The sequence below is a fragment of the Thermobia domestica genome, chromosome 1, assembly GCF_964235325.1.
Source record: "Thermobia domestica chromosome 1, izTheDome1.hap1.1, whole genome shotgun sequence".
Lineage (NCBI taxonomy): Eukaryota > Metazoa > Arthropoda > Insecta > Zygentoma > Lepismatidae > Thermobia > Thermobia domestica.
The window spans coordinates 165,712,735-165,738,720 of NC_137454.1; the positions used below are offsets into that span (position 1 = coordinate 165,712,735).

General features: G+C 36.5%; 1 protein-coding gene across 3 annotated transcripts in view; it reads left to right on the top strand.

The window, feature by feature from the left end:
• Positions 1 to 213: 213 nt before the first annotated feature.
• Positions 214 to 25,986, top strand: part of LOC145690704 (uncharacterized) — a 430,408-nt gene continuing 404,635 nt past the window's right edge. The window contains exon 1 of one of the 3 annotated variants that reach the window (XM_081765884.1): positions 214 to 560. In XM_081765884.1, the coding sequence (XP_081622010.1) occupies positions 435 to 560 (126 nt within the window). In that variant the 5' untranslated portion in view covers positions 214 to 434. The remainder of the gene's footprint in view (positions 561 to 25,986) is intronic. The other 2 variants (XM_081765876.1, XM_081765867.1) reach the window with 2 other exon arrangements.

Genomic DNA, 25,986 nt, shown 5'->3' on the forward strand with positions numbered 1-25,986 from the left:
CACTCTCAGAGGTAATAATAATTTAGTTTTGACGAGTGTCTTATTAAGTCAATGCGCATTTATCTGTGCTGTCCTCATTTCCGAGTTTTGAATACGACACCCTAAAGACGAGCCAGATCCAAGTAGGCCTATTTTTTGCTAGCTAAACAGCCACTTGACTTGTTCCTTGGCGCACGCGCTGTGCAACCGCCCTTGATGCTTTTTCGTTTCTTAACTGTTTTTAGATCCAACATGTGAAAGATGTGTAGTCGGTGGATTGGTGACATAGTGGCTGAAGTGGTTGGAAAATGAGCGAACAATTTAAGTAGCGTTAAACACAACAAGCGTTCAAAATGGGAATGATGAAGAACGGCCTGCTAATTTGGTTTGACGTTTTAGTTTTTATATGTGTGTTACGCTGTTAGAGAAATTAATCAAGCAATCAGCGAGCAAGAATGGCAACAAAACACGCAGCATCTGGAGATGATAATTTTGCCGGCAAAAAACACGGCCTCGCCACTTCAAACATTCCACCTGATCTTTTGTACAAAATGTGTAAAAAGATAGCTCAGTTGACAAAGGTAAGTGCCTTGAAATTGTGCCATGTTTGCTGTACAACTGCTATTTGTCAATTTTCTTTTTTTGCCTTTTCTGCTTTAAATTTAGTACAAAGACAAATTCTGTCAACACTTAAGACCTATTTTTTATTAACTTTTTCGATGTGTCTTCACTACTTAAAATATCAATCAATTGAAATAATCTGCTTAATTTGTTGCTAAAATCACATAAAACATAAGTGAAATCTTAATTATTGTACTTTTTCTTATAATGGAGTTTTGTATTAGCGCAAATATCAAAATTGTTTGATGAATACGAGTAATATTTTTCCAATGAGTTTTAACCTCATTATCACAAATTTGAAGTCAATCTTTGTATATAATTATTTGCACCAAAGTAATGAAGATGACGATGATAAGTAATATGAGACTGCCTATATCCTTCAAATTATACTTGTACTATGCAGTTAGATTTTGTTCAAGATCTACCAGTTTTCAAAGATAATTTCTAACACGATGGATATACAATTAGCACTTGGAATCTTCAAGCTCTGTATTGAAATGAAATTGAGTTAATATGTAATAACAGTTTCATATCAAGAAAGCTTAAAATTCGTACTTTTCATTTTGAAAAATATTTTACATTAGATTAGGTTAGGATTTGAATTTTTAAAAATACCGTAAGTTACAGTAGAGAAATACTTAGAATTTTTAGCAATCAGACCTATTACATTCTAGAGAAGGATATGAATCATTCTATTCAACGTGTGTTGATTGAATCGTACTAATTTATAACTAGTTATAGGTTCATATAATCTTAGTAGGTAGAAATACCATGAGAGGTAAGATTTTACTTTAGGGAATTTATATATTACGGTAGGTCTTTTTAAATAGTTAATATCCAATAAAAGTTTAGTGATGACATTTCAAATTTTACGTCCCATATTTATGCTCTTTAGGTTAAAGGACACGGATGATTAATAAAACTGAGTGATTATGAAAGTAATCGATGGAATGAGAATGTGGGAGAAAACCTGAGAACTTCGAAAAAATCCATGGACAAGATTCTGCCCACCACAAACTCGTGTGGCCGAGGATCAAACCGGAATCCCTTCGCACCAGAAGTGAGTGCTCCATCAACGAGCCATTGTGCCCTGTAATGAAGCTATCTTTGAGAGGAAGTAGTGTAATGAAGAATAGCGACTTTTACTGTGATTGTTAATCTTGTATGTATGGTAGTCAACATACCTGCAAGCTGCACTCGGTTCAAGCCCCGGTCATAATTTGAAGTCCACGTTAATAGTAAATTCTGTCCTTCATTACCTCGGAGTTGCATATTTCTAAGAATGAAAAACACGTAAAACGAAAATGAATGAAATGAAATTTTGAGTTTTACGTCCCACGTTATATCAGACAGGATAAAGGAGACGGTGATGATGATAAATGAATGAAATGGTGGAATGAAGAAAGTGGGAGGAAACGGGAGAACCCCGAGAAAACCCACGAGCACGGTGTTTGACCACCACAAAGTCCACACGGCGCGAGCTGGGATCGAACCAGAGACCCCAAGCACCAGAGGTGACCACTCAGCCACCGCGCCCGCTATAAAGCCCAACAGTTAGCTTAATTTTAGTTTATTCAAAAATATATGTAAGTGAGCATAAAATAACATTTGATGAAGAGGTGATTTGATTCCTTAAAATTAAGTACTAATTCAAGGTGTTTTACAAGACCCGCCGTGTTTGAAACCATCATAGATTAACTATATGAATTTTCTCTTTCAAATCATACATATTTAAAGGGTTTTCCTGCTTTAACAAGTGTCCACAATTGAATGTCTCAAGGCGTCAATCCTGAGATAATACTGACCAAGAAATAAGTTCCCTGCAACCAATCCGACTCTCTTCAATTCCATTTCTTAAAGGACGATATCTTATCTGAAGAGCGAATTCAAGAGGTGCCTTATCTTCTCGAAAGTAAACTTCTTCAACTTCATCAACTCGAAAGTAAACTTCGTAAACTTTGACAACTTTAATCTCGAAATAGAAATACCTACAGGATTTGCGAGTATGCATTCATTGAAGAATAGGACAATTAAAGACTATAGAAATAGAGCAACATAAATCTTAGAGCTGTCGTTTCATGTGTTTCAAGCTCACGTGGGTACTCCTAATCTCAAATTCCACACTTACGTCTGATCACCTCACTCGACACAAGTAACTTAACATTGCGGCATCACCTGTATCCGATTAAGCATCACCTTGCGAAGTTACCCATAATTTACTTAAGCTTTCTTACTTACCATTCTTATTTTGCCTGGTTTAGCTTTAAGTAGATAACACATTTTGCAGTGGTAATGATTCCTAATTCTGTAGCCCTTCTTCTGACAAATTTTTCGACTTCGGAACACAATACAATGGCTCTCACCAATTCAACTTCTTCCTTACTGATTGCAGATCTACCACTACGTGGTGAACCAGTTTTTTTTTTTTTTTTTTTTTAATTCTTAAACTATCTTTTTAGCGCTTCAGTCATCTGGGGTTTTCTTTTTGTAATCATTTTGGAACCGATTGCACTTTGGAACACGTGACTTGAACTCACCAAACCAGAAAACACATTGCACCTTCTCCTGAATGGGCGCTACCTTATACTGTAATCAACTGACAAGTTGTTCTTCATGAGAAAGTCACGTCAAAATGTTACATATTCCAAAATTGTATGAGTCGCATCCAGAAAGTATCTTTTCCACGAGTACCATAGCGAGGAAATTATGTTGCGCAAAGTGGCTGCGTGCACGTAGGAGAGTAAGGTCCTAGCATGGCGCATGTGGCCAGAGGAATTTGCCCTAATGCTCTCAGTAGCGTCGTGGCAATAGTTGAATATGGACGTTCCTATTCCAGTTCCCGCCGCGTGTGAAGTGCGAGCAGTGATAAAGTTTTTGAATGGCGCCGGCACAGGGCATAGCGCCGATTGAAATTCATTGTCAGTTTTGCCAGGTCTATGGGCCTAATGTCATGAGCAAGCAGATGGTGCATTACTGGTGTAGACAATTTGCAGTAGGATGCCAATATGTGTATGATGAACAGTGCAGTGGGAGGCCAACCGGCATCACAGACAACCTTGTGGACTTTGTTCGGGAACACATCTTGCAGAATCATCGCTTCACAATAACGGAACTCAGCGGTCAGTTCCCGCAATTTCCCTCTCCTTATTGCACACTATTATCACTGAGCGCAAGTCGTTCAAGAAGTTGTGTGCCAGGTGGGTGCCAAAGCAACTGACTCCAGGACACAAAGTAAGGCGCATGGATTCAGCATTGATATTTTTGCAACGATACAACGATGAGGGAGAAGAGTTCCTGGACCGGATCATCACAGCGGATGGAACATGGGTTGCTAACAGGACTTATGCACATTTTGGTGTCCTGTTGCAAATTGTCTATACCAGCAACGCACCATCTGCTTGCTAATGACGTTTGGGCCATAGACCTGACACAGCTGATGGTGGATTTTAATCGGCGCATTCAAAAACTTTATTACTGCCACACTTCACACGCGGCGGGAGCTGGAATAGGAACGTCCATCTTCAACCACTGCTACGGCGCTACTGATAGCATTAGGGAAGTTCCGCTGGCGCTTACAGCATGCTAGGACTTTACTTTCTCATGTGCAGACAGCCGCTTCGCGCAACATACGACTTCCTAGCTATGTGACGCGTGGGAAACTTACTTTCTGGATGCGCCTCCTATTTACAATATCCACTCTACAATGTATTTCATGCTGATGTTGGAAGTTCATACCGCTTTCAAATCTGGAGGACTTTAAAAATATACTGTATTATAAAGTTTGACAATAAAGTTTCAGTACTAATGCTGTAATGTGAAAAGTTAAATTTACTCATACTGGAGCAAACAATGCCGAGAATTATTCAAAGTAATCTCCATTTCTCTTAGTGCATAGATTTGCTCGTTTTACGAGGTTTCTAAAACCGGTTTTGAAGTCTTGCCATGGGATACAGTTAAGTTGTACCATCACAGATGTCTGAATATCGTGAACAGTCGTGAAATTCTGTCCTTTTAGTGCAGTTTGAGTCTGGGAAATAGGAAGACGTCTGCGGGAAACTAATGTGGGGAATAAAGACGATGGAAACCAATTCGCTAAGGACTGTGTCACAATTACAGCTAAGTGAGGACAAGCATTGTCATCCAGGAGAAACAAACTACCGTGTTCTCGCAGATGTAAACTCAGACGATGAACTCGCCTCATAGTACAGGACCCGAGGGAGGATGTGTGGGGAAAAAAGTTACCGGAGCTGATCTCTTTTGATTTGTGATCTTCCAATATGGCCGCCGTTCGGTCATATAGTTTAGCGTTTCCTGCAGATACAAATGAATTATATTTAAAAAAAAAAAAACAACTCAGATAATGCTGAATTAACCAGGGAGGAGCTCACATAATGATTTATTACATGGGCGCCCTAATGGGAGGCGGGGGGCGCTCGGGTCACCCCGGGCTCACGGAGGTGTAATATATTTTTATATACTACGATATTTTGTTTTTTTGATAGGATCCTCCTGAACTGAAAATTTGTAATCCCCTTCTTCTAATGTATTATATATAATATGGGAGGTTGAGCCCTCTCACTGGAAAATTCTTTGTGCGCCCATGAGTGATTACGATAGAATAGTAAACCCAAACTAATATTTTATTGCCTTATTACCTTCAAGTTAACTCAGTATGCTCGACAGATGTAAAACAAAAGGAAAAATATTTTACGTAACACATGAGACAAGGCAAAGATTTTTTAAAGGATCCCTTATTCTTCTATTCAGCACATATGGTGGTAGCAATTTTATACATCTGTATACAACTTATAATTTGAACTTACTTCCAAGTTTTTGCTTTGTATTGTTTTAATTCACGGAACAAATAAATTTTTGCATTTTGTACTACATATACAGTACTGGCAGCACTTGACTTTACTACATCGGCACGAACACGTCGATTTAACATAAGTTAATTCATTTACAAGGATCTGCGAGATCGGGAGGGCGTGGGGGCTGTGTCATAAACAGGGCCTGCAGCACACTGCCTTCCATTTGAAACCCATAAGCTGTTGGATCTAGTACTTATGGAAAAGGATTAATCCAGTTGATCCAGTGGTGAGTCTGAAAAATACTGCGCAGTACGTGTAGCATGAAGCAGTGAGAAGTGGCAGGTAGTGACGATAGCTCACAAGCAACTGACGGTTTATGTACGAATTCCTCATGCCGACATTCATCAGTGCTGATCCCTTTTTTCTTCACAAGTTGAAGGTATACAGCTTCCAGACGGTTGGTTTCGTCCTGATTGGATTTAGTTGCTTTACACAGAATCGACATAGGGTGTTGCATATCAACGAGTGCTGCAGCTTTCAAAGCAGTCTGTTTTATGGCAACCTTGCTAGTAATATCACAACCAGTGAAGGAGTGAAGAGCTGGAAGTATACTACTGATATTGCTTCCGAGGCATTCGGCTGCTGTGTGAAGTGCTAAAAGGTGTTTATTCAAGGTGAGCAGACGTCCCGTTTTAGCCGGGACAGTCCCTTATTTTCAACCGTGGTCCCGTTTTTTTCTGATTCTCAAACGGGACGCCTAAATGTTCCGTTTTTAAGCAAACATGACCTAGGTGTCCCGTAATTATTATTCAAAATATAAATGGTCAATGTTAATTCTACACTCTTCCGTACTAACACTCATTGGGAAGGTTCAGCCGTGCCTAGAACTTCTGAATATTCAAATGAGAATTGAGTGTTCTGTGGTTCAAATGGGAATCGAGTGGTAATTCTGAGTGCTGAAGTAGTTAAAAGTATTTTTGGGTAGTACTTAAGCTAGAAACGCTGTGTTATCATTCTTACTTGTGTATTTTATAAATTGAAAACACTGCTGAGTCCCCAAATGTAATGTGGAAGTCCCCCCCCTTCCCCGTCGCCGATTCGTATGCGTCCCGTTCTTAAAAGTAAAAGTTCTGGTCACCTTGTGTTTATTTCTTCCAGAGCCAGTTTTCATCCACAACGATAAACAACCTGGTTGTTTTGATTCACGCCACGCGTGAATGCCTATAACCAATACATCTGTATCTGGACTGTGGACAACGACAGCTTGGTGTGCCGTGTTTTGCACAGCAGTGAATGAAGAAAGATCCGCGTGTCCGCCTAGTACAAATGTTGTGTTTTCTTTCAAAGATATGTGCTGCAACCAGTATTCACTGAGGATAGAGACCGTTTATTAGTGCTGCTGGCTAGAAAGCGTCCCCACTGTTCGGGAAAATTTGTAGCAGCGCTCTTTATGACGACCTGTATTGGTTCAACTCCTTAAGCCCTTTTTTCGGTTTCAATCATTTTTGGATAATTTGGGTCATAACGATCAAACACGACATCTATGCGAGTAACATTACTGTTCTTGAATGGAGATGTCAGAAACTTCGACACACACGACACACTTTGGATTAGCGCCATTCCATCAAATATATGACAGGTTTCCGTACTGCCTGTCTGTTGAAGAAATATGTCGATACTGAACTGACAACTTGTGACATCTTCAACTGTATGCATTAAAAGAGCTTTGTTTGTCTTCTTCAAGGACTGGTCGGCATTGCACAAAGCCGATGCGCATTCACAAAGCACATTCATACGACAGCAATTCATTGAGTTGAGCGAAGCGAAGCTCTTATACTCGGGTTAGCCGTTTGGTTGTCCGCGAACTCCTCCTAGACCGTTTGGCCGATCTCAACCAAACTTAGCACGCTGATAGAGTATGTCGTGCTGAGTGACAACATAGGTCGAAATCAAAAATCCGATGTACCATCGAGGAATAATCACCGAAAAACGCTTCCTCCTAGACCGTTTGGCCGATCTCAACCAAACTTAGCACGCTGATAGAGTATGTTGTGCTGAGTGAGAACATAGGTCGAAATCAAAAATCCGATGTACCATCGAGGAATAATCACCGAAAAACGCTTACTCCTAGACCGTTTGGCCGATCTCAACCAAACTTAGCACGCTGATAGAGTATGTCGTGCTGAGTGACAACATAGGTCGAAATCAAAAATCCGATGTACCATCGAGGAATAATGACCGAAAAACGCTTGCATAGACTTAACATGGGGAAAAAGTTTTCACGCGATTTTTTTGTCAACAATTAAAAATGACATTTATTATTGCATAATGGCCAGGAATGATTACGTAGTTTAAGCTCGCTCAGCTCATTTCATTGCAATCGGGTACATCCATTGCATTCCTAGTATTTTAGGAGAGTTCTCAGGTCATATTGCCGAGCAGTAGCGATGGATAGTATTGAATGTATTGTCCTCGTATCATCACATTTCATGTCCGTATTTTTAGCTTTATTCTTTTGCATACTGAGAAAATTATGCACAGGGACGCGCTTGGTTTTATCAAAGAATCTTTTACATTATCTTATTTATGAAGATTTTACATTATCTTTACGAAATCTTTACGAACATTTTGTATGTGTCACTGCCACAGTGCTGAACATTGAATAAGAACTCAATGACCTCTTTCGCTGCAATCACACCACTGACAATGTTGTGAAGCTCGACATCTAGCCGTAGTTCCTCAAATATGTCATCATGGGAACATATGAAATTCATAATCTTTAAAACATCTTCATTATCCCGCAGTTGACGTTTCTCGGACCATTCAGTATGATTATATTCATTTACATCACCACTCGAATCAGCCGTTATTTCACAGTACTGTAAAAGGGCGCAGTTCATGGCGCTCTTCTTATGATACAAAAGTTGCCGCTTATTACGACTTGATGAGCGTGCTGATATGCCTATCAGTCCCTCTTCGACCTTAGTAGAGCGAATGAGCGTCTGTTCTAAGGCATGATCAGATGCAACTGAATTAAACCGACCAGGGGCTCGTTTAATTGAAAAATTTGCACATTCAAATTCACGTTGAATTTCGATTGGCAATCTTTTCATGTCCTCTAGGTAGATGCTTGTCCATTTCGCATAGTTTGTGTGGTGGTACCATATGAGCCACAGTTTTTAAGTGAAGGGACCAAATTCCATCTCTCTCTGCCCTGACGCAGTCAAACAGAATCTCTGCCATATCACAGTACTCTTTCCAATATTTGTACGTATTGCTTTGAGCGGATACTTCTTCAATGTAGTTGTTAAACAAATCGTGGATATGTTTAATGGTGGGAGATAGAACCTCGTGCATCCTCTGATGCTTGCTCTTACATACTTTTGTAAGGTTGTAATTAATTGGAGGCTGTTTTTAATGACTGCTTTATCTTGATCATTTCCTTGAGCCAGCACGTCAGTGAAGAAAGGCTTCATTTGAAGTCTTCTAATGGCTTCATACAATAGCTTATGCGATCTTATTCCTCTGTTATATTGGTTACCATTAAAAATGGAGGACATAGCTACTTGTCCGTATATTTCTCCCTCAATGAATATATCCTCGACTCCACTTCCTTCCAAATATTGGCCAAGTACCCTCAACCACACTTTCGCAAGATGAAAGTCTCCTATTCTTAAGATCGTGGTTTCAAAAGCAGAGTTCTGAAGCTGTATTGTTTTAGCGATGGCATACACTTGCATATCCATAGAACAGTGTAATGTTGTTGGCTTTGCCTGGTTATATCCAAAATATTAATCATGGCCATATAAACGACATCATGGGACGTAGGGGGCTCAGGGAGCATAGGACAGAAGGCAATGTTCGAAATCGGAATGTTTTGCTTGGATAGGACTTGATTAAATGGAGTCCAGCTAGGTACCAATGATTTGGGTAGCATATACTCAAAACCATCGCCATTTATCTAAAGTCGGCACAAAAACCAAATGAAGTCGAGGGAATGGTCGTAATCCGGTGCAGAAAGTTCATCTTTGTACTTTTGCTGAAGGGAAGACTCAGCTTGCTTCACATTTGCTTTCTTTATTATTTGGCATGGCAGAATGTCGGTAGTAATGGTAACGGCAGATATGTCAAAAGAGTCAACACTCTCGCTGCTTCCTATGCTTGACGATGTCCGAGATGGCGACGATGAAGGATGCTTAGGTTGATATAGGACCATATCTGTGGTGTATGTGGTTCCCTTTCCATCTATAGTTTCTTCCTGAAAGTCATCATTATCAATAGCACCATGAACAAAAGTGCACGTATGATGTTTTCAGGCAACGGTACTTGCCCGCTCTTTCCAGAGTGCAGAACGGATTTTGCCATCAACAGATCAAACTTTTCGAATTCAGTGTAACTTATGCAGTGCCCGAGCCGATTGAGCAAAGTGATGAGATGTTTTGATCTAGTGTAATGATACAAGCATAACGTGTTTCGGGGTCTTAGCACCATTTCTTGTGATATGGAAAATGTCAAAAAGCACAGATTTCAGTTTACGTTTCACTGATGCTGCAATTTCTTTTGTGGAATGATGCGATGTAGGTAAAATTTCTCCAAGAAAACGGTTCCACGTAGATGGTATCGTACATTGTAGATCCTCTTCCAGTCAAGTGTCTAAGATTTTCCCATTGCACTGATATTCCACATCAGTTAACTCCGCTCGAAGCTTATGTGCTGCTTCTTTGATCACATCTTTTTCTGGCATTTTCCGCAGGAGTTCTAACGCATCAGCGATTGGAATGTCTAAACGAAAAACAAGAGACGATTTTGATTTTTCCTTTGGGTGAGAAAAAAGAATTTGCTCTCCGTAATGGTCCACCAACAGTTTTTTTTTTTTTTAAATTTTGTTATCAATTCGAATATTGCTGTTATCAGTAAGAGACGCCGAGTTCCTTTAACCGACAAGACAGAAAAGAAACTTCAAAAGCATTTGTTTTCAGCCTACTATCAATTTATTCCAAAAGTTTATCGAAAGCTTTCTCTAAGGCTGTCATTTTTTTCTTTTGTATCAGAAGTTCCTTTGTTATTAAAATACTCTCGACGATAGGCATCACGATACAAGTAGTAGGCCCCGACGTATGTCCAGCCGAGTCAGCAAAAATTTTAGTGATGTCATAGGTCAAAGGTCAATGACCTTGGCCCGGGGTCAATGACCTAGGGGTACCTAGGACCACCCCCTCTAAATTTTGGCAGGGGTACCTTGGCCCACCCCCTAAACTTTGGCAGGGGTACATAGGACCACCCCCCTTAAATTTTGGAAATTGCCAAATCTAAAAATTTGGTGTGGTATCCTAGGACCATAGTATGTACCTCTATCAGTATTGGGTGTCTATGTCGTTCCCTTTCATGGGTAAAAAATTGCCAAAAATTCAAATTTCGGGGGTTTTTGACCTAATTTATCCCCTTTGATGAGGTCCTATTATCTTATATGGTTATATGGTCATGTGTAGGGGTTAATTACCTTTCATAACATATGGGTATATTAATGCACCCCTTGAAAAATTTGGGAGGGATACCTTGGCCCACCCCTTTAATTTTGGAAATTGACCAATTTAAACATTGGGTATTATAGTACAGGACATTAATATGTATCATGATAAATTTGGGCGGTCCACCTCGTTTCCTTCTAGGGGTACAAAATTGCCAAAATATAAATGTAAGCAATACGTTATACCACGTGTTTGGTTTTTGGCCCAATTTATCCCCCTTTGATGAGGTGTTATTATCCTATATAGTTATATGGTCATGTATACGGGTCTATTCCCTATCATAAGACATAGGTACATTTGTGCACTCCTTTAAAAATTTCGGAGGGGTACTTTGGCCCACCCCTTAAATTTTAGAAATTGCTCATTTTATATATTTGGTATTATAGTACTGGACCCTAACATGTATTATTATGATAAATTTGAGTGGTTCACCTCGTTCCCTTTTAGGGGTACGAAATTGCCAAATTTTAGTACAACCACGTGTTTGGTTTTGACCTAAGTTATCCCCTTGGATGAGGTCCTATTACCTTATATGGTTATATGGTTATGTATAGGGTCCATTTTCTATCATAAGACATAGGTACATTGATGCACCCCGGGAGGGTACCATAGCCAATCCCTTAAATTTTGGAAATTTTTCAATTTAAGCATTCGCTATCATAGTACATGACCTCAATATGTATCATGATAAATTTGGGTGGTCCACCTTGTTCCCTTTCATGAATAAAAAAAAATGCCAAAATATAAACATAAGCAATATGTTGTATCACGTGTTTGGTTTTTGGCCCAATTTAACCCGTTTGATGCGGTCTTATTACCGTATATGTTTATATGGTCATGTATATAGGTTCATTTCATACCATAAGACATGAGTACATTGATGCACCCTTTAAAATTTGGGAGGGGTATCTTGACTCATCCACTCAGTTTTAGAAATTGTTTAATATAAGCATTTGGTATCTTCGTACAGGTCTTCAATATGTACCACTATAAATTTGGATGGTCCACATCGTTCCCTTTCATGGGTAAAGAACTACTAAAAATCAAATTTCGGAGGTTATTGACTCCTATTTAATACGTTATATGGTTTATTACCTCTATATGTTTATGTTCTCTTTTAAATTTGGGAATTATAAAATGACATAATTTGGTATACGTTTTCTAGGACCCATTGGTGTTCCTCTTATGGCCAAATATTCAAAATTTAAAGGTTATTAACCGGCTTTATTATTAAATGAGTACAGGATTTATTACTTTTTCATAAGACACAGGTGTATTTGTGTACCAATCTTAAATTTTGGGAGGGGTACATTTCTTATTGTCATATCAATAATTGGTAATTGTTCTTTGGGTAAATCATTGTGAAATATTAGTATGATCACGTGATCAGTTATTGACCTATGATGGGATTAGGAGTCCAGGACATTGGTACATTTAAACTTTGTAGGATAATTTGAGAATGCGTCATTGGTATTGATTATTACAGCCAAATATAAACGTAAGCAATACGATGTACCACGTGATTGACCTTGATGAGGTAGTGTACAGGGATACATAGCTAACCTTATTGAATCTTATGACTCATAGTCTTAAGGGAATACATGCTACAACACTGGCAAAAGTTATTGTTGATGCAATTTGATTGGTTGATCACTATCTTTCGTGCAATCTGATTGGCTGATCACTATCTTTCGTGCAATCTGATTGGTTGATGATTTTCAAATCTTTGCTGCATTCAGTTTTAAGTTTTGTTTAACATTTAAAAATCTTGGTTTCGTTCAACATTTTGCACTCACTGATAAATATGATCAAAACCGTTTATTTGTTAATCGAATAGTTAAAAACCGGATAAAGTTTGACGGTTAACCGTGAAACGTAAAATTTTTTAGTTTTTAAATTTTTTGTTTGAAAGTTTTTGTTTGAAAACTCTTGTTTCAAATTTGTGTTTGAATTTTTTTGTTTCAGAATTTTGTTTGAAATTTGTTACAAAATTTTGTTTGAAATTTTTTTGTTGCAAAATTTTGTTTGAAAATTTTTTGTTTAAAAATTTTTGTTCGAAATTTTTGTTTTGAAGTTTTTCGTTTCCAAATTTTTTTGTTTAATTTTTTTTGTTTCGAAAGTTTTGTTTCAAAGTTTGGTTTGACATTTTTAAAAGTTTGTGCACTCATTAGTAAAGAACCGGAACTGTTTGGAACTAAAACCTCTGGCAACATTGTGGTGCAATAGTACGCGTCAGAACATGGGGTTGTACTTGAAATGAAGAAAGACAATTCATTGAAATGGATCATTTTATTACACTCCATATACATCCATACCAGATATATGATCTGGACATTGTCGATACACTGTATTTTGAACTTCTTGCACTAGTTTGTCTTTAGCATATAATTTTAATTCCAATTGAAGTCTTTTAAGGTCTATTGCAATATCAATTGGTGGAAACTCAATGTCCATTTGATCACAAATAAACTGTTTATCAATACAGGTATGCACCCAAGAACGATGTTGACAACCATCACAATATCTAGATACATGTTGTACAATATGCATAACACATTTTTCAAAATTGTACTTTTTCAGGAATATACTTGTTTTGTTGCACACTTCCACTGCATGTTTCACACACTGAAATACGCTGATGAATTTGTTTCATTCCGTTTGCGTTAGATACACCATGTTGCGAGGGACATGCAATGTACTCTTTTTACGTAACAGCACCATCTTCTCTTCGAGGACTGTACACATCACCACTTCATGATTTGAGCCTAATGATTTGACTATGGTCACATTTAGCTCATCATGAAAATAATCGTTCATTTGGTCGATTCGTGAACATAATATTTGCCATTCTTCACATGTCAGTTGTACACCAAATTGTTCTGCTTTGCCCAATCGAATCACTGGTTCAAATGTTCTAGCACTGATACCAATCATCACATGTTTTGTTTGAAATATATTTATTGGATAATAGCTTGCGAAGATGAACTCTTTATCGTTAGAAGTACACATCTTTCCTGCTGAAACAAACTTGCTCAAATGATTTCGTGGGATGACACTGTATTTGCTCATTTCATAGTTATTACTGACGTCATAGGAAAGGAATGTGCTGACGTTTGAATTCATGATTTCATCACAGTTGCTGACGTCATGCTGACCAACCAAATTCATACAACTATATCTGACGTCAAAGGAATGTGCTGACGTTTGAATTCATGATTTCATCACAATTGCTGACGAATCCGGCTGTGTACCAAATTCAAATTGATGACTTCGACCCAAGTGTCTTTTATAACAAAGATACAGATCCAGTATTTAAGAAACGCAGCACTTCTTCTTGTTTTGATGCTTCCATGGGTAAATATCTTGCTGGTAAAATTATATTCTTATCATTTTCAAGCTTCACTACGATTCTTAATCCAAACTTTGTAGGGATCATTTGGCTAGCTAAGATTCTATAAGGTACATTCTGTTGTAAATCAGTAATCTTGGTAAATGATTTCATCACATCACGTGTGTTTAAAAACTGCAGACAAGTAGCCATGATGATGTTATCATGAATACTAACTCGAACGATACTTATATATGATGCAAAACTGATGACGTTGCATTATCATGTTCTGATGTGTACTATTGCACCAAAAAGTTGCCAGAGGTTTTTGTTCTAAACAGTTCCGGTTCTTTACTAATGAGTGCACAAACTTTTAAAAATGTCAAACCAACTTTAAAACAAAATTTTTGAAACGAAAAAATTTTTAAACGAAAAAATTTCAAAGAAAATTTTGAAACAAAAATTTCAAAACAAAAGATTTCAAACAAAAAATTTTGAAACAAAATTTTGTAACATAAATTTCAAACAAAATTCTGAAACAAAAAAATTCAAACACAAATTTGAAACAAGAGTTTTCAAACAAAAACTTTCAAACAAAAAATTTAAAAACTAAAAAATTTTACGTTTCACGGTTAACCGTCAAACTTTATCCGGTTTTTAACTATTCGATTAACAAATAAACGGTTTTGATCATATTTATCAGTGAGTGCAAAATGTTGAACGAAACCAAGATTTTTAAATGTTAAACAAAACTTAAAACTGAATGCAGCAAAGATTTGAAAATCATCAACCAATCAGATTGCACGAAAGATAGTGATCAGCCAATCAGATTGCACGAAAGATAGTGATCAACCAATCAAATTGCATCAACAATAACTTTTGCCAGTGTTGTAGCATGTATTCCCTTAAGACTATGAGTCATAAGATTCAATAAGGTTAGCTATGTATCCCTGTACACTACCTCATCAAGGTCAATCACGTGGTACATCGTATTGCTTACGTTTATATTTGGCTGTAATAATCAATACCAATGACGCATTCTCAAATTATCCTACAAAGTTTAAATGTACCAATGTCCTGGACTCCTAATCCCATCATAGGTCAATAACTGATCACGTGATCATACTAATATTTCACAATGATTTACCCAAAGAACAATTACCAATTATTGATATGACAATAAGAAATGTACCCCTCCCAAAATTTAAGATTGGTACACAAATACACCTGTGTCTTATGAAAAAGTAATAAATCCTGTACTCATTTAATAATAAAGCCGGTTAATAACCTTTAAATTTTGAATATTTGGCCATAAGAGGAACACCAATGGGTCCTAGAAAACGTATACCAAATTATGTCATTTTATAATTCCCAAATTTAAAAGAGAACATAAACATATAGAGGTAATAAACCATATAACGTATTAAATAGGAGTCAATAACCTCCGAAATTTGATTTTTAGTAGTTCTTTACCCATGAAAGGGAACGATGTGGACCATCCAAATTTATAGTGGTACATATTGAAGACCTGTACGAAGATACCAAATGCTTATATTAAACAATTTCTAAAACTGAGTGGATGAGTCAAGATACCCCTCCCAAATTTTAAAGGGTGCATCAATGTACTCATGTCTTATGGTATGAAATGAACCTATATACATGACCATATAAACATATACGGTAATAAGACCGCATCAAACGGGTTAAATTGGGCCAAAAACCAAACACGTGATACAACATATTGCTTATGTTTATATTTTGGCATTTTTTTTTATTCATGAAAGGGAACAAGGTGGACCACCCAAATTTATCATGATACATATTGAGGTCATGTACTATGATAGCGAATGCTTAAATTGAAAAATTTCCAAAATTTAAGGGATTGGCTATGGTACCCTCCCGGGGTGCATCAATGTACCTATGTCTTATGATAGAAAATGGACCCTATACATAACCATATAACCATATAAGGTAATAGGACCTCATCCAAGGGGATAACTTAGGTCAAAACCAAACACGTGGTTGTACTAAAATTTGGCAATTTCGTACCCCTAAAAGGGAACGAGGTGAACCACTCAAATTTATCATAATAATACATGTTAGGGTCCAGTACTATAATACCAAATATATAAAATGAGCAATTTCTAAAATTTAAGGGGTGGGCCAAAGTACCCCTCCGAAATTTTTAAAGGAGTGCACAAATGTACCTATGTCTTATGATAGGGAATAGACCCGTATACATGACCATATAACTATATAGGATAATAACACCTCATCAAAGGGGGATAAATTGGGCCAAAAACCAAACACGTGGTATAACGTATTGCTTACATTTATATTTTGGCAATTTTGTACCCCTAGAAGGAAACGAGGTGGACCGCCCAAATTTATCATGATACATATTAATGTCCTGTACTATAATACCCAATGTTTAAATTGGTCAATTTCCAAAATTAAAGGGGTGGGCCAAGGTATCCCTCCCAAATTTTTCAAGGGGTGCATTAATATACCCATATGTTATGAAAGGTAATTAACCCCTACACATGACCATATAACCATATAAGATAATAGGACCTCATCAAAGGGGATAAATTAGGTCAAAAACCCCCGAAATTTGAATTTTTGGCAATTTTTTACCCATGAAAGGGAACGACATAGACACCCAATACTGATAGAGGTACATACTATGGTCCTAGGATACCACACCAAATTTTTAGATTTGGCAATTTCCAAAATTTAAGGGGGGTGGTCCTATGTACCCCTGCCAAAGTTTAGGGGGTGGGCCAAGGTACCCCTGCCAAAATTTAGAGGGGGTGGTCCTAGGTACCCCTAGGTCATTGACCCCGGGCCAAGGTCATTGACCTTTGACCTATGACATCACTAAAATTTTTGCTGACTCGGCTGGACATACGTCGGGGCCTACTACTATACATAACATCAGCAGCAAAGATATCTGTGAAGTCATTGCACATAGAAAGACGAGTAAACACTTCATCCTGTTCACGTTGACAGGTCTGAAACAACTTTGTGGCCATATTCTTTTCAGAGATCCTGTACAAATCACGGCACTTTTTCATCGTTATTTTTTGGCAAAATATGCACAGTTTCATGTCGGTTTTCGCTTCTAATGACTGCCTAGTAGCCATGGATGATGGTGGATGAGCGACACTGGGTTCGTGTTTTTCTAATGCAGTTACTTGTGCATATTTATTGTTCCTTAAAGCGTGTGATACATTCTGCTCACTGGTGTAGCTTGAATAGCATGTATGATGCCACACAGATAAGCAATCGCCCGTTAGAACATCTTTCAATCTTTTGTAAAGTTCCATGTTCCCTCTTCTCTGAGCTGAAGTCTGCAGCTTTTCAAAAGAAGAAGGCAGTGGGGTTTTCACTATACCTTTTGCAGATGCCGACTGACATATGATGCATAGATGTGGGTAGATCCACATATTTCCGTTGCTTTGCAGGCGGGTTTGTCAGTGGCAATGACATTTTAATATCTCACAATTAATTGTTTACGAAAAGAGTCCTACCGTATGTTCACTCGAACTATTCTGAAATATAAACATACGAGTAAGTCTCTGAGGGTTCGTTGAAACAGTTTTTATCTGAAGTCAATTCACAAATAATAGAATATGTTTTTGTTTGCAGTTAAACTGTGGCTAACTTAGCTATACAAAATACTAAAGGTCTTCGGTGCGAGCGGTCCGGGATTCGATTCCCGGTGGGGTAACTTAATCGAAAAAGTATAAAAAGCTTTTTCATGCCAGCCACCCTGAATGAGGTTTTCCTGGGTTTTCCTCATTCACATCAGGCAAATGCCGGGGTGATATCTAACTTATAGGTCCCAGACCGCTTCCTTCCTTCCCCCATCCTTTGTTCCTTCCCTTTCCCCGGATAGTGTGCTCGCCGAGGGACGTCATCCCTCAAAAACTTGAAAGGATAAATGGCCTTAGATGCCGAAAGCCCAGAAATCTAAATCCTAAATCCTAAAATACTAAATGTATTACATTGGTGCATTGTATATATTTATTTATTTAATGTTTTGATATACTTCTGTATTCTGAAAAGAATTTCAACATTTACGTACCAAATTGTTTTTGCCATCTAGGGAACAAATACAAAAATAAATCTTTATCGAATTTATCTTATTATCAATGTGTTAACGTTGGATGGTGTTTTCTTCAATACATTTCAAACGATTTACAAAGAAGAAATTTATAATTCTGCATTGCAGCTACACAGATGACACATTGAATTCGACACTAACACGCAAATTTTCATGCAGATATAACAAGTGCAATCGTTTCTTAAAGTTGCACTATTGTTAAACGATATAATTACAAATCTACTTAATAGATAAATCTCAATGGGCTCAACGCAAGGAAACAAACCAAGTCTGAATGTTTTTATTGAGATGGGCTGTCTGCATCTGCAATCAATTCTAAGTTATAGAAGGAAACGCTAAACCATATGACCGAACGGCGGCCATATTGAAATTTTGCCGCCATCTTGGTTATGCACTACCTGTGAACTTTACGACATATCAATCACTCATCCTGACCACCTTAAGATCACAAATCCAAAGAGATCAGCTCCGGTAAAATTTTTCCCACACATCCCCCCTCGGGTCCCGTACTATCAGCAAATGATCAAGAGTGTCGCGATACAAATGACCGTTGATTGTTGCACTCACAGGAATCCAATCCTTATGAATGATATCTTGGCTGTCAAAAAATATGTTTACCATAGTCTTCATCCTTGATTTCTGGAGGGATATGAAGGATTCGACTCCATAGACTTAATCCATTCTGTGCAGCAGAATTCGATTATTAGAGCTTCTTCAGTCAAAATACTTAGCCCCAAACCCCGTAGAAATCTTATTTTTCCAGATTTTCTCTCAAGGTCGCTTCGCGATTGATATCCAGCACATCTTTCACCCATGCAGACGGTCATGCTACACGCATCACATTATCTTATGAACGGCTGGTTGACGGATGTCCACTTCTGTGGGAATCAGAAACGTCATCACATCTATTTTTTTAAAAAATCGGGCTTATCTTTCAAACGCATGTTACGAGATAGGGCATTTTTGTGATAAATAGTTCTATCATCTCATAAGTCTCTGTTACTGATTTCCCTAACTTACTATCATGTTGGTCCTTTTTCCAATGTGAGAATCCTTAACTATGGGAACAAGAGTGGCTTTGATGACCGGGGCACAAATGCTCTCTAAGAATCTATGATAACGTTAATGACAATCACAGTGTCTTCGATGACTGATGTTTACAATGTTTTCAGACGCAGTCTTGAGCAAATCTTCACAAGTTCTGCAAAAGAAGAACATTATATCATTAATCTCACATCATAAACATTTTTCAGTCACTAGCAGTTAATGTTTAGGCAGGCCCGCACTAAGCAATTTCGCACCACTTACCGCTCCACCTTCCATCAGAAAGAACAAATCTTAAAATACATGATTTTTAGTATGCTACTCCATCATGAACAACGAAGGGGAGGGAAAGTGCACTCGCACTCGGAAAGGGGCCTAAACACTACAAATACAATCTCGTGTATGTTTTTTTTCCTTTAAATAATAGTCTATTATGTTAGTGAAAGATAAAGCAAACACACCTGCAGAGGAAAGATGGTAATCCTTTTTATAGAATTCAATATCGAGCTTTGATCTCAATATATCAGTTTGCAATTCTAGTGCAACTAGTTCTTTTATCTTTATTTCTTGATTTTCCTTCTACATCTGTTATTTAAAAAAAAATAATTTGTTTCCACTTCAATGATAAGGAACTTGTTTGTGACTAGTGTTGTAAAATTTCCGGAAATTTTGAACCTGCTGGTAAAAAACCGTTTTTTTCTGGTTTCTTTCCGGAAAAAATGGACACATTTTTAAAAAATCTTTGTATTAGGTTAGTTTTACTAGTAATGGAACTTTTTTTTTTTTGAACGTGTGAAAAATGTAAGTTGAGAAATTTCAATTTTGTGAATATTTAAAAAAGAAACATTCGAAGATAAAACTTCTAATTGTTCTTGAAAATAAATAGTATTTTTATGTGCCTTTATGTGCATTTCCTTTATGTGCTTTTTAGTCGTTTACATCAGGTTGTGCATTAATTACAGAACTTTTACGATTGCATACACATCTACCATCATAAAGCGTTTCTGTTGCAACAAATAGGGCTCTAGAATGAAACTGAGTTCTTAATGTGCTCTTTGATCTGGTGAAATTTTCTTAATTTTAACGAAATTACTTCTTAACAGAAAGAGCAGTAGGCAAATGTCACTAATACTCATACACTAAGACATATAATTACTATTATTTAATATTCAAACACAGACTTTAATATAAACTATATGTACAAATGTAAACAAATACCTGTTTTCTAGTGCGACAAATTATCTCTATATATAAAAATGAAAGTGACTATATTTGTAACTTAACAACTCTTGAACCACCGGACTGATCTCGATAAAAATTTTCAACAGAGATGAGGTTCGGGCCTGGGATGGATTTTACCATTTCACTTTGACAGTGCAACTTGGAGGAAGGAAGTGAGGATACATATTGAAAAGTACTAATCTTAGTGTCGAACCCATAGTTTTCGTGGTTGCTGAGATGAACAGTGGCATTTCCGATTAAGCTTAAATTCAAACTCAGCACTGCAATGATCAAAAGTGATCGATATCAATGTCAAATCCATAGTTTTCGGGGTTGTTTGTGATGAACAGTAACACTTCCGATACTGTTTAAATAAAAATTCAGGCCCGCAACTTAGGGAGTGGGAAGGGGATATATATATATATATAATGATCGAAAATAACCGATATTAGTGTCCAATCCATAGTTTTCGGGGTTGCTTGAGATGAACAGTAACACTTCCGATACTGTTTAAATAAAAAAATCAGGCCTCAACTTAGGGGAGGGGGAAGGGGAGATATTTAAAAATGATTGAAAATAGCCGATATCGAAAAATATACAAATAATAAAGAGGGATTTTTTATCAGAAATTAAAAAACTAAAAGGTAAAATTGAAAGCTGTTGCTTTAAGTATTTTTCCTGCTAGCGAAATACGTTGTATATATGCTGCAGACACGTTACAGCAAATAAGATTAGCATCAGACGAAGAAATAGTTTTTAAATGATATTTTCCGGGTTTTGCCAATATTTCCGAACAAAACATTTTTTTCTAATGGGTTCAAAATTTTCGGAAATTTTACACAGCACAAGGAAGATACGCATATCGATAAAATATATATTTGATTTTAACACACTGGTATTAACCAAAATGATTCTGGTCGTTATTTTAACACTTCCTTGCCATAAAACGGTAACTGTAAGATTACTTAAGATAATTGAAATGCGTCTATATTAATTAATCTAGCTAGGATTATATTTTAGTATCTTTTGTAGCCATAACTCCATTCTATCACGGTGCTAACTTTAAAGGAGTGGTGCTCGTTGCTACAAAATTTCCCTATTCTAATACAAGAAACATAACTATTCAATGATTTTAACTCTAAACTAGTAAATATAAAATAGTTTTCATTTTAAAAGCATAATGTAGTAAAATATTCGAAAATTTCATTTTTTCTCGATTTTTCCGTTTTTCTCCAAGTTCGGGAAAAAATCGGTAAAAAACTGTTTTTTTTTACCCAAAATTTCCGTTTCTTTCTCAGGCCTTTACAACACTATTTGTGACAAAGACTCGTTTTCATTTGATAACTAACTAAATGGAACAGGTGTTCACTTCTGCTCGATAATTGAGTTGAGTTCTTGCATTTTTATCAACAATCAAGCAGTTCATACTGAAATTTGCTTGACCATTTGCTTTACCACTGCCCATGGGACTTAACATGGTTTATGAATGTAGTATTCAAATAGGTCAGCTTAGTAAATTTAACTACATCGTCATAAAGTCTGTTTCCAACAAGAAATATTTATTTTAAATAATATAGTTAAGACAGATTCTGCCGCCCGTGCAAATGCACGTGTTGCACATATATATAGTAGGCCCGGCCCTGCGAATACCAGGATTAGTCTTGCAACTTTATTGTCAAAGCTTACTAGTTTTAGTATTCAAGAAATTATACACCATTTTTGATACTCGAGATATCCTGATATGGAATACAAGCCTTAGATTAGTCTATCATTAAAACTAAGCATATGGTAATTGGTACTGATGCATATTATTTAAAAAGTTCTTAACAAATTGTTCAAAAAAGTTAGTTTGTATGTACAAACTTTCATTCATATTTGAATACTTCACAGGGAACAAGAAAGGGAGTTATCCTATTTGGGTTTAAAACAGAAATGAGCAATTAATCATTATACGTATTTCTTACTCATTTGTAGCAACTAATTACCAATTGAGGCGTTCAGAATACAAGGGTCTAAGTACAAAAGTTGTAAGAAAAAGATACAAATTTTGAACGTTCCATTTAAATATATATGGACTTATTTACCTTATCTGAACATGAAATTTTTAAGCACTGAAAGGAGCTACAGGTAGTTATCTTGAATGAAATATGTTTGGAATGACCAAAATTGGAGTTGAATCCCTTGTGCACCAAATGCCTCAAGTAATGTATGTATGCATTTATGTTGATACTAGGACCAGACAGAAGGAATGCTATTATTAGTATTGATCAAACATACAATCCAGATTAGATTTAAAAAAAAATAAAAAAACAGAAAAATGTTAGCTGTTCGAAATGGTCGAGAATTGTTAAGAGTTTCTGGCTTTTGTGTTTTGTATAGCTCAACTTTCAGGGTATGTAGTGGCAAATTCAGATTAGTTTCACGAAATAATAAGAGGAAATGTCTATATTACAGCTCAACTATAGAGAAAAATACTTAAATTTCGCAATCTTAAATGGGACATCATAACGTTATATAAAATAGAACACTGACTTGGTATCTTCACCATCATATCAACTATATAGTTTGTCGAATTACATTGATTTTGTTAAACATAAGCAATAAATAAGCTGCTTTCTAACCCAAGGCTTTTACACAACATTCATGGCACCACTTTTTTTCTTTTTCTTTCTTTCTTTTTTTTTTGTTTTTTTTTGTTTTACGTTTTACGGTTATGCTTTGCTGGGTAACGGAGACAGGTGATTAATGAAAGTGAATGATTAGGTTATAATAAGTAGATAAGAATGTTGAAGGAAACACAAGAACCTCGGGAAAATCCACGGACAAGATGTTGTCCATCACATACATAGGCTGGGATCGAACCAGAGATTCCTTGCACAAGGAATAAGAGCTCCACCATTAACTATGAAATTTTAATCTCATTTAAAAAGGAAAATTTTAATCTCATTTCTACCGAACTAAAACTATGACATTTTTGTATTTTTTCATCTTTAGTGCATATTTTTCACGAGAAGAAATTAAGCTTAGATTTGAATAGCAAAGTAGATAAGATGTGGAACTCTTTATTATTTCATCATCAAATTTGCGCTGAAGTACAGTTGTTGGGTGAAAATCAATAAATGCTAATCATCTGAGATCCAATCGTAATACCAACCATTACTATCTCTCGGTTTGGAATACGAAATCGGGCATAGTAAAGATGTGTGTTTAAGAAAGAAAAAAAAACTACCGCTTCTCGTAGACAGGATAATGAAAAAGGAAAGAAGAAAGATAAATAAATAAATTCATACATAAATCCCTGAAAATTACCTCAAACACAAATGGAAAAGTTAATAATCTCATTTACCTACACATCTTTTTAAAGATATTTTTTAAAAAAATTACTATTTTACATACAAGATGTTAGCCTATAAAGCGTTACATTCCATACATAATTTAATTAAACATAAGGATCGAAAGTAAAACATACTTAAAATACAGCTAAAAATAAACTAAAATAAAGATAATAAAGACCAAGCGAAATTATATTTATGAATGAAGTATCTATACTGGTAGTTGAAGTGATCACTATTGCATGCAATGACGATTTCAGAAGATTTTCCCTGGGGGAGAATTTCAATACACTGGGAGTGAAAAGTAGTATTAGGAAAATAGTGGGAAACCACACTAAGCAGTATAAGATATATAGTCTCGGGAAAATTTCGTGGCTCCGTGGGGAAATTTCTGCCAGGGCCATCCCTGAAATTATCACTGAATCCATGTATAAGTTATAGGATATGAATAACTACCGTTAAAGTCTCCCTTACCTGTGAAATATGTTAACGTATTGGGTCCATTAACGGACGCAGCCGAGATGATCGCTCTGTCTATTTCAAATAATATAAATTTTTAAAAAAATCACTTTCGTTCAAGAATTATTGTGTGGAGTAACGGACATACTAATATTGAAATCTTAATAAGGACCATTTGCGTGATCCTAATAGGTGTATTCTACAAGATTTAAAAATTGCATTTGCTTTTTCTTTTCTTTATTTTATTTTAATTGTTGGTCAACTCATCACATATGTCTTCAAACTACACTCTGAAACTTACATTCGCAACAAGCAAACTGCGAACTCGTAGAGAATGATTTCTTCCCTTGGTTCATCGGTGCGTCGAAGGTAAATAAATGATTTGTATTGTGGGATGTGAGCTAGTAGCTGTTTTCTTGGGCGAGTAAAATTATGTTGCTTATTTGCATCCCTGTTTTAAGTTTAACGTCTCTTTCAGCAGCGAGGCTATATGAGACGGGATCATTGATTAACGTGGAATCCAAACCACATCAGCTCCCGCCGGGAATCGAACCCGGAATCTCCCGCACAAAAGGCGCGTATGCGAACCGCTTAGCTACGAAGGAACTCCATATGATGGATTGAATACCAAGCACTGAACTGGACCAAAAATCATGACAGAGAATAGACCTCTAGTCAGCCTGATTTTTTAGAGAGTGTAGAAATTAATATTGAGGGGGTAATGAGAAAGATGTCGCAGGTTACAAAAAAGAAACAAAGAAAATGAAAAACAAAAAGAAAGAGAGAAAGAAAAAGAACTATTTATTATTTATCGAAACTGTAACAAAGTTGTTGCTCTTTTCCAGAGGATATGCTATACGACAAACTACACTATACAAAGCAAAAACTACGAAGATAATTCAATAACATACAAATATTAAAAGAACGAAGAAAGTGCATAATTCAATTCAATTACATATTTGTTAATGTTATGGGAACGGACGCGCACCCAGAAATGTTTTGTTGAGAGGGGTAAGTTTGAGGAGATCCAATGCTACGAGACACTATACTGGTACAGCGTTAAGTAGGTGCTATTCTAAACTAGTAAAGACAATAGGTAATTTTTAAGTACTGCCACCTGTATTCTCAGAATGGTTTTTATAAGAAAAGAGATTCTACAGATGAAATGTATGATTAAATCTTCGTGTTACATTGATCATATATCTGCTAAACAAGTATAGTACAAATTTATTAAGAAAATGTACAAATTTATGTTGAGTTACGAAATTTGGGGTTCCGAATCTACATGGTGTGGTCCTGTATTGGAGATATTTCATGTATCTAGAAAGAAACATACCCATTTTATGCAGAAATGAGCAAACTGAGCTAAACTGAATTTAAGTTGGTAAAATTGGTAAATAAAATTCAGAGAATATCATATTTATTTTTGAGTCAATTTAAATATTTTCTACATCCTTTTTAGAGCGGAAAATCATAATTTAGGGCAACATCTACAGGCCTGACAAAGACTAGTGATTTTTGGTAACTTCTTTAC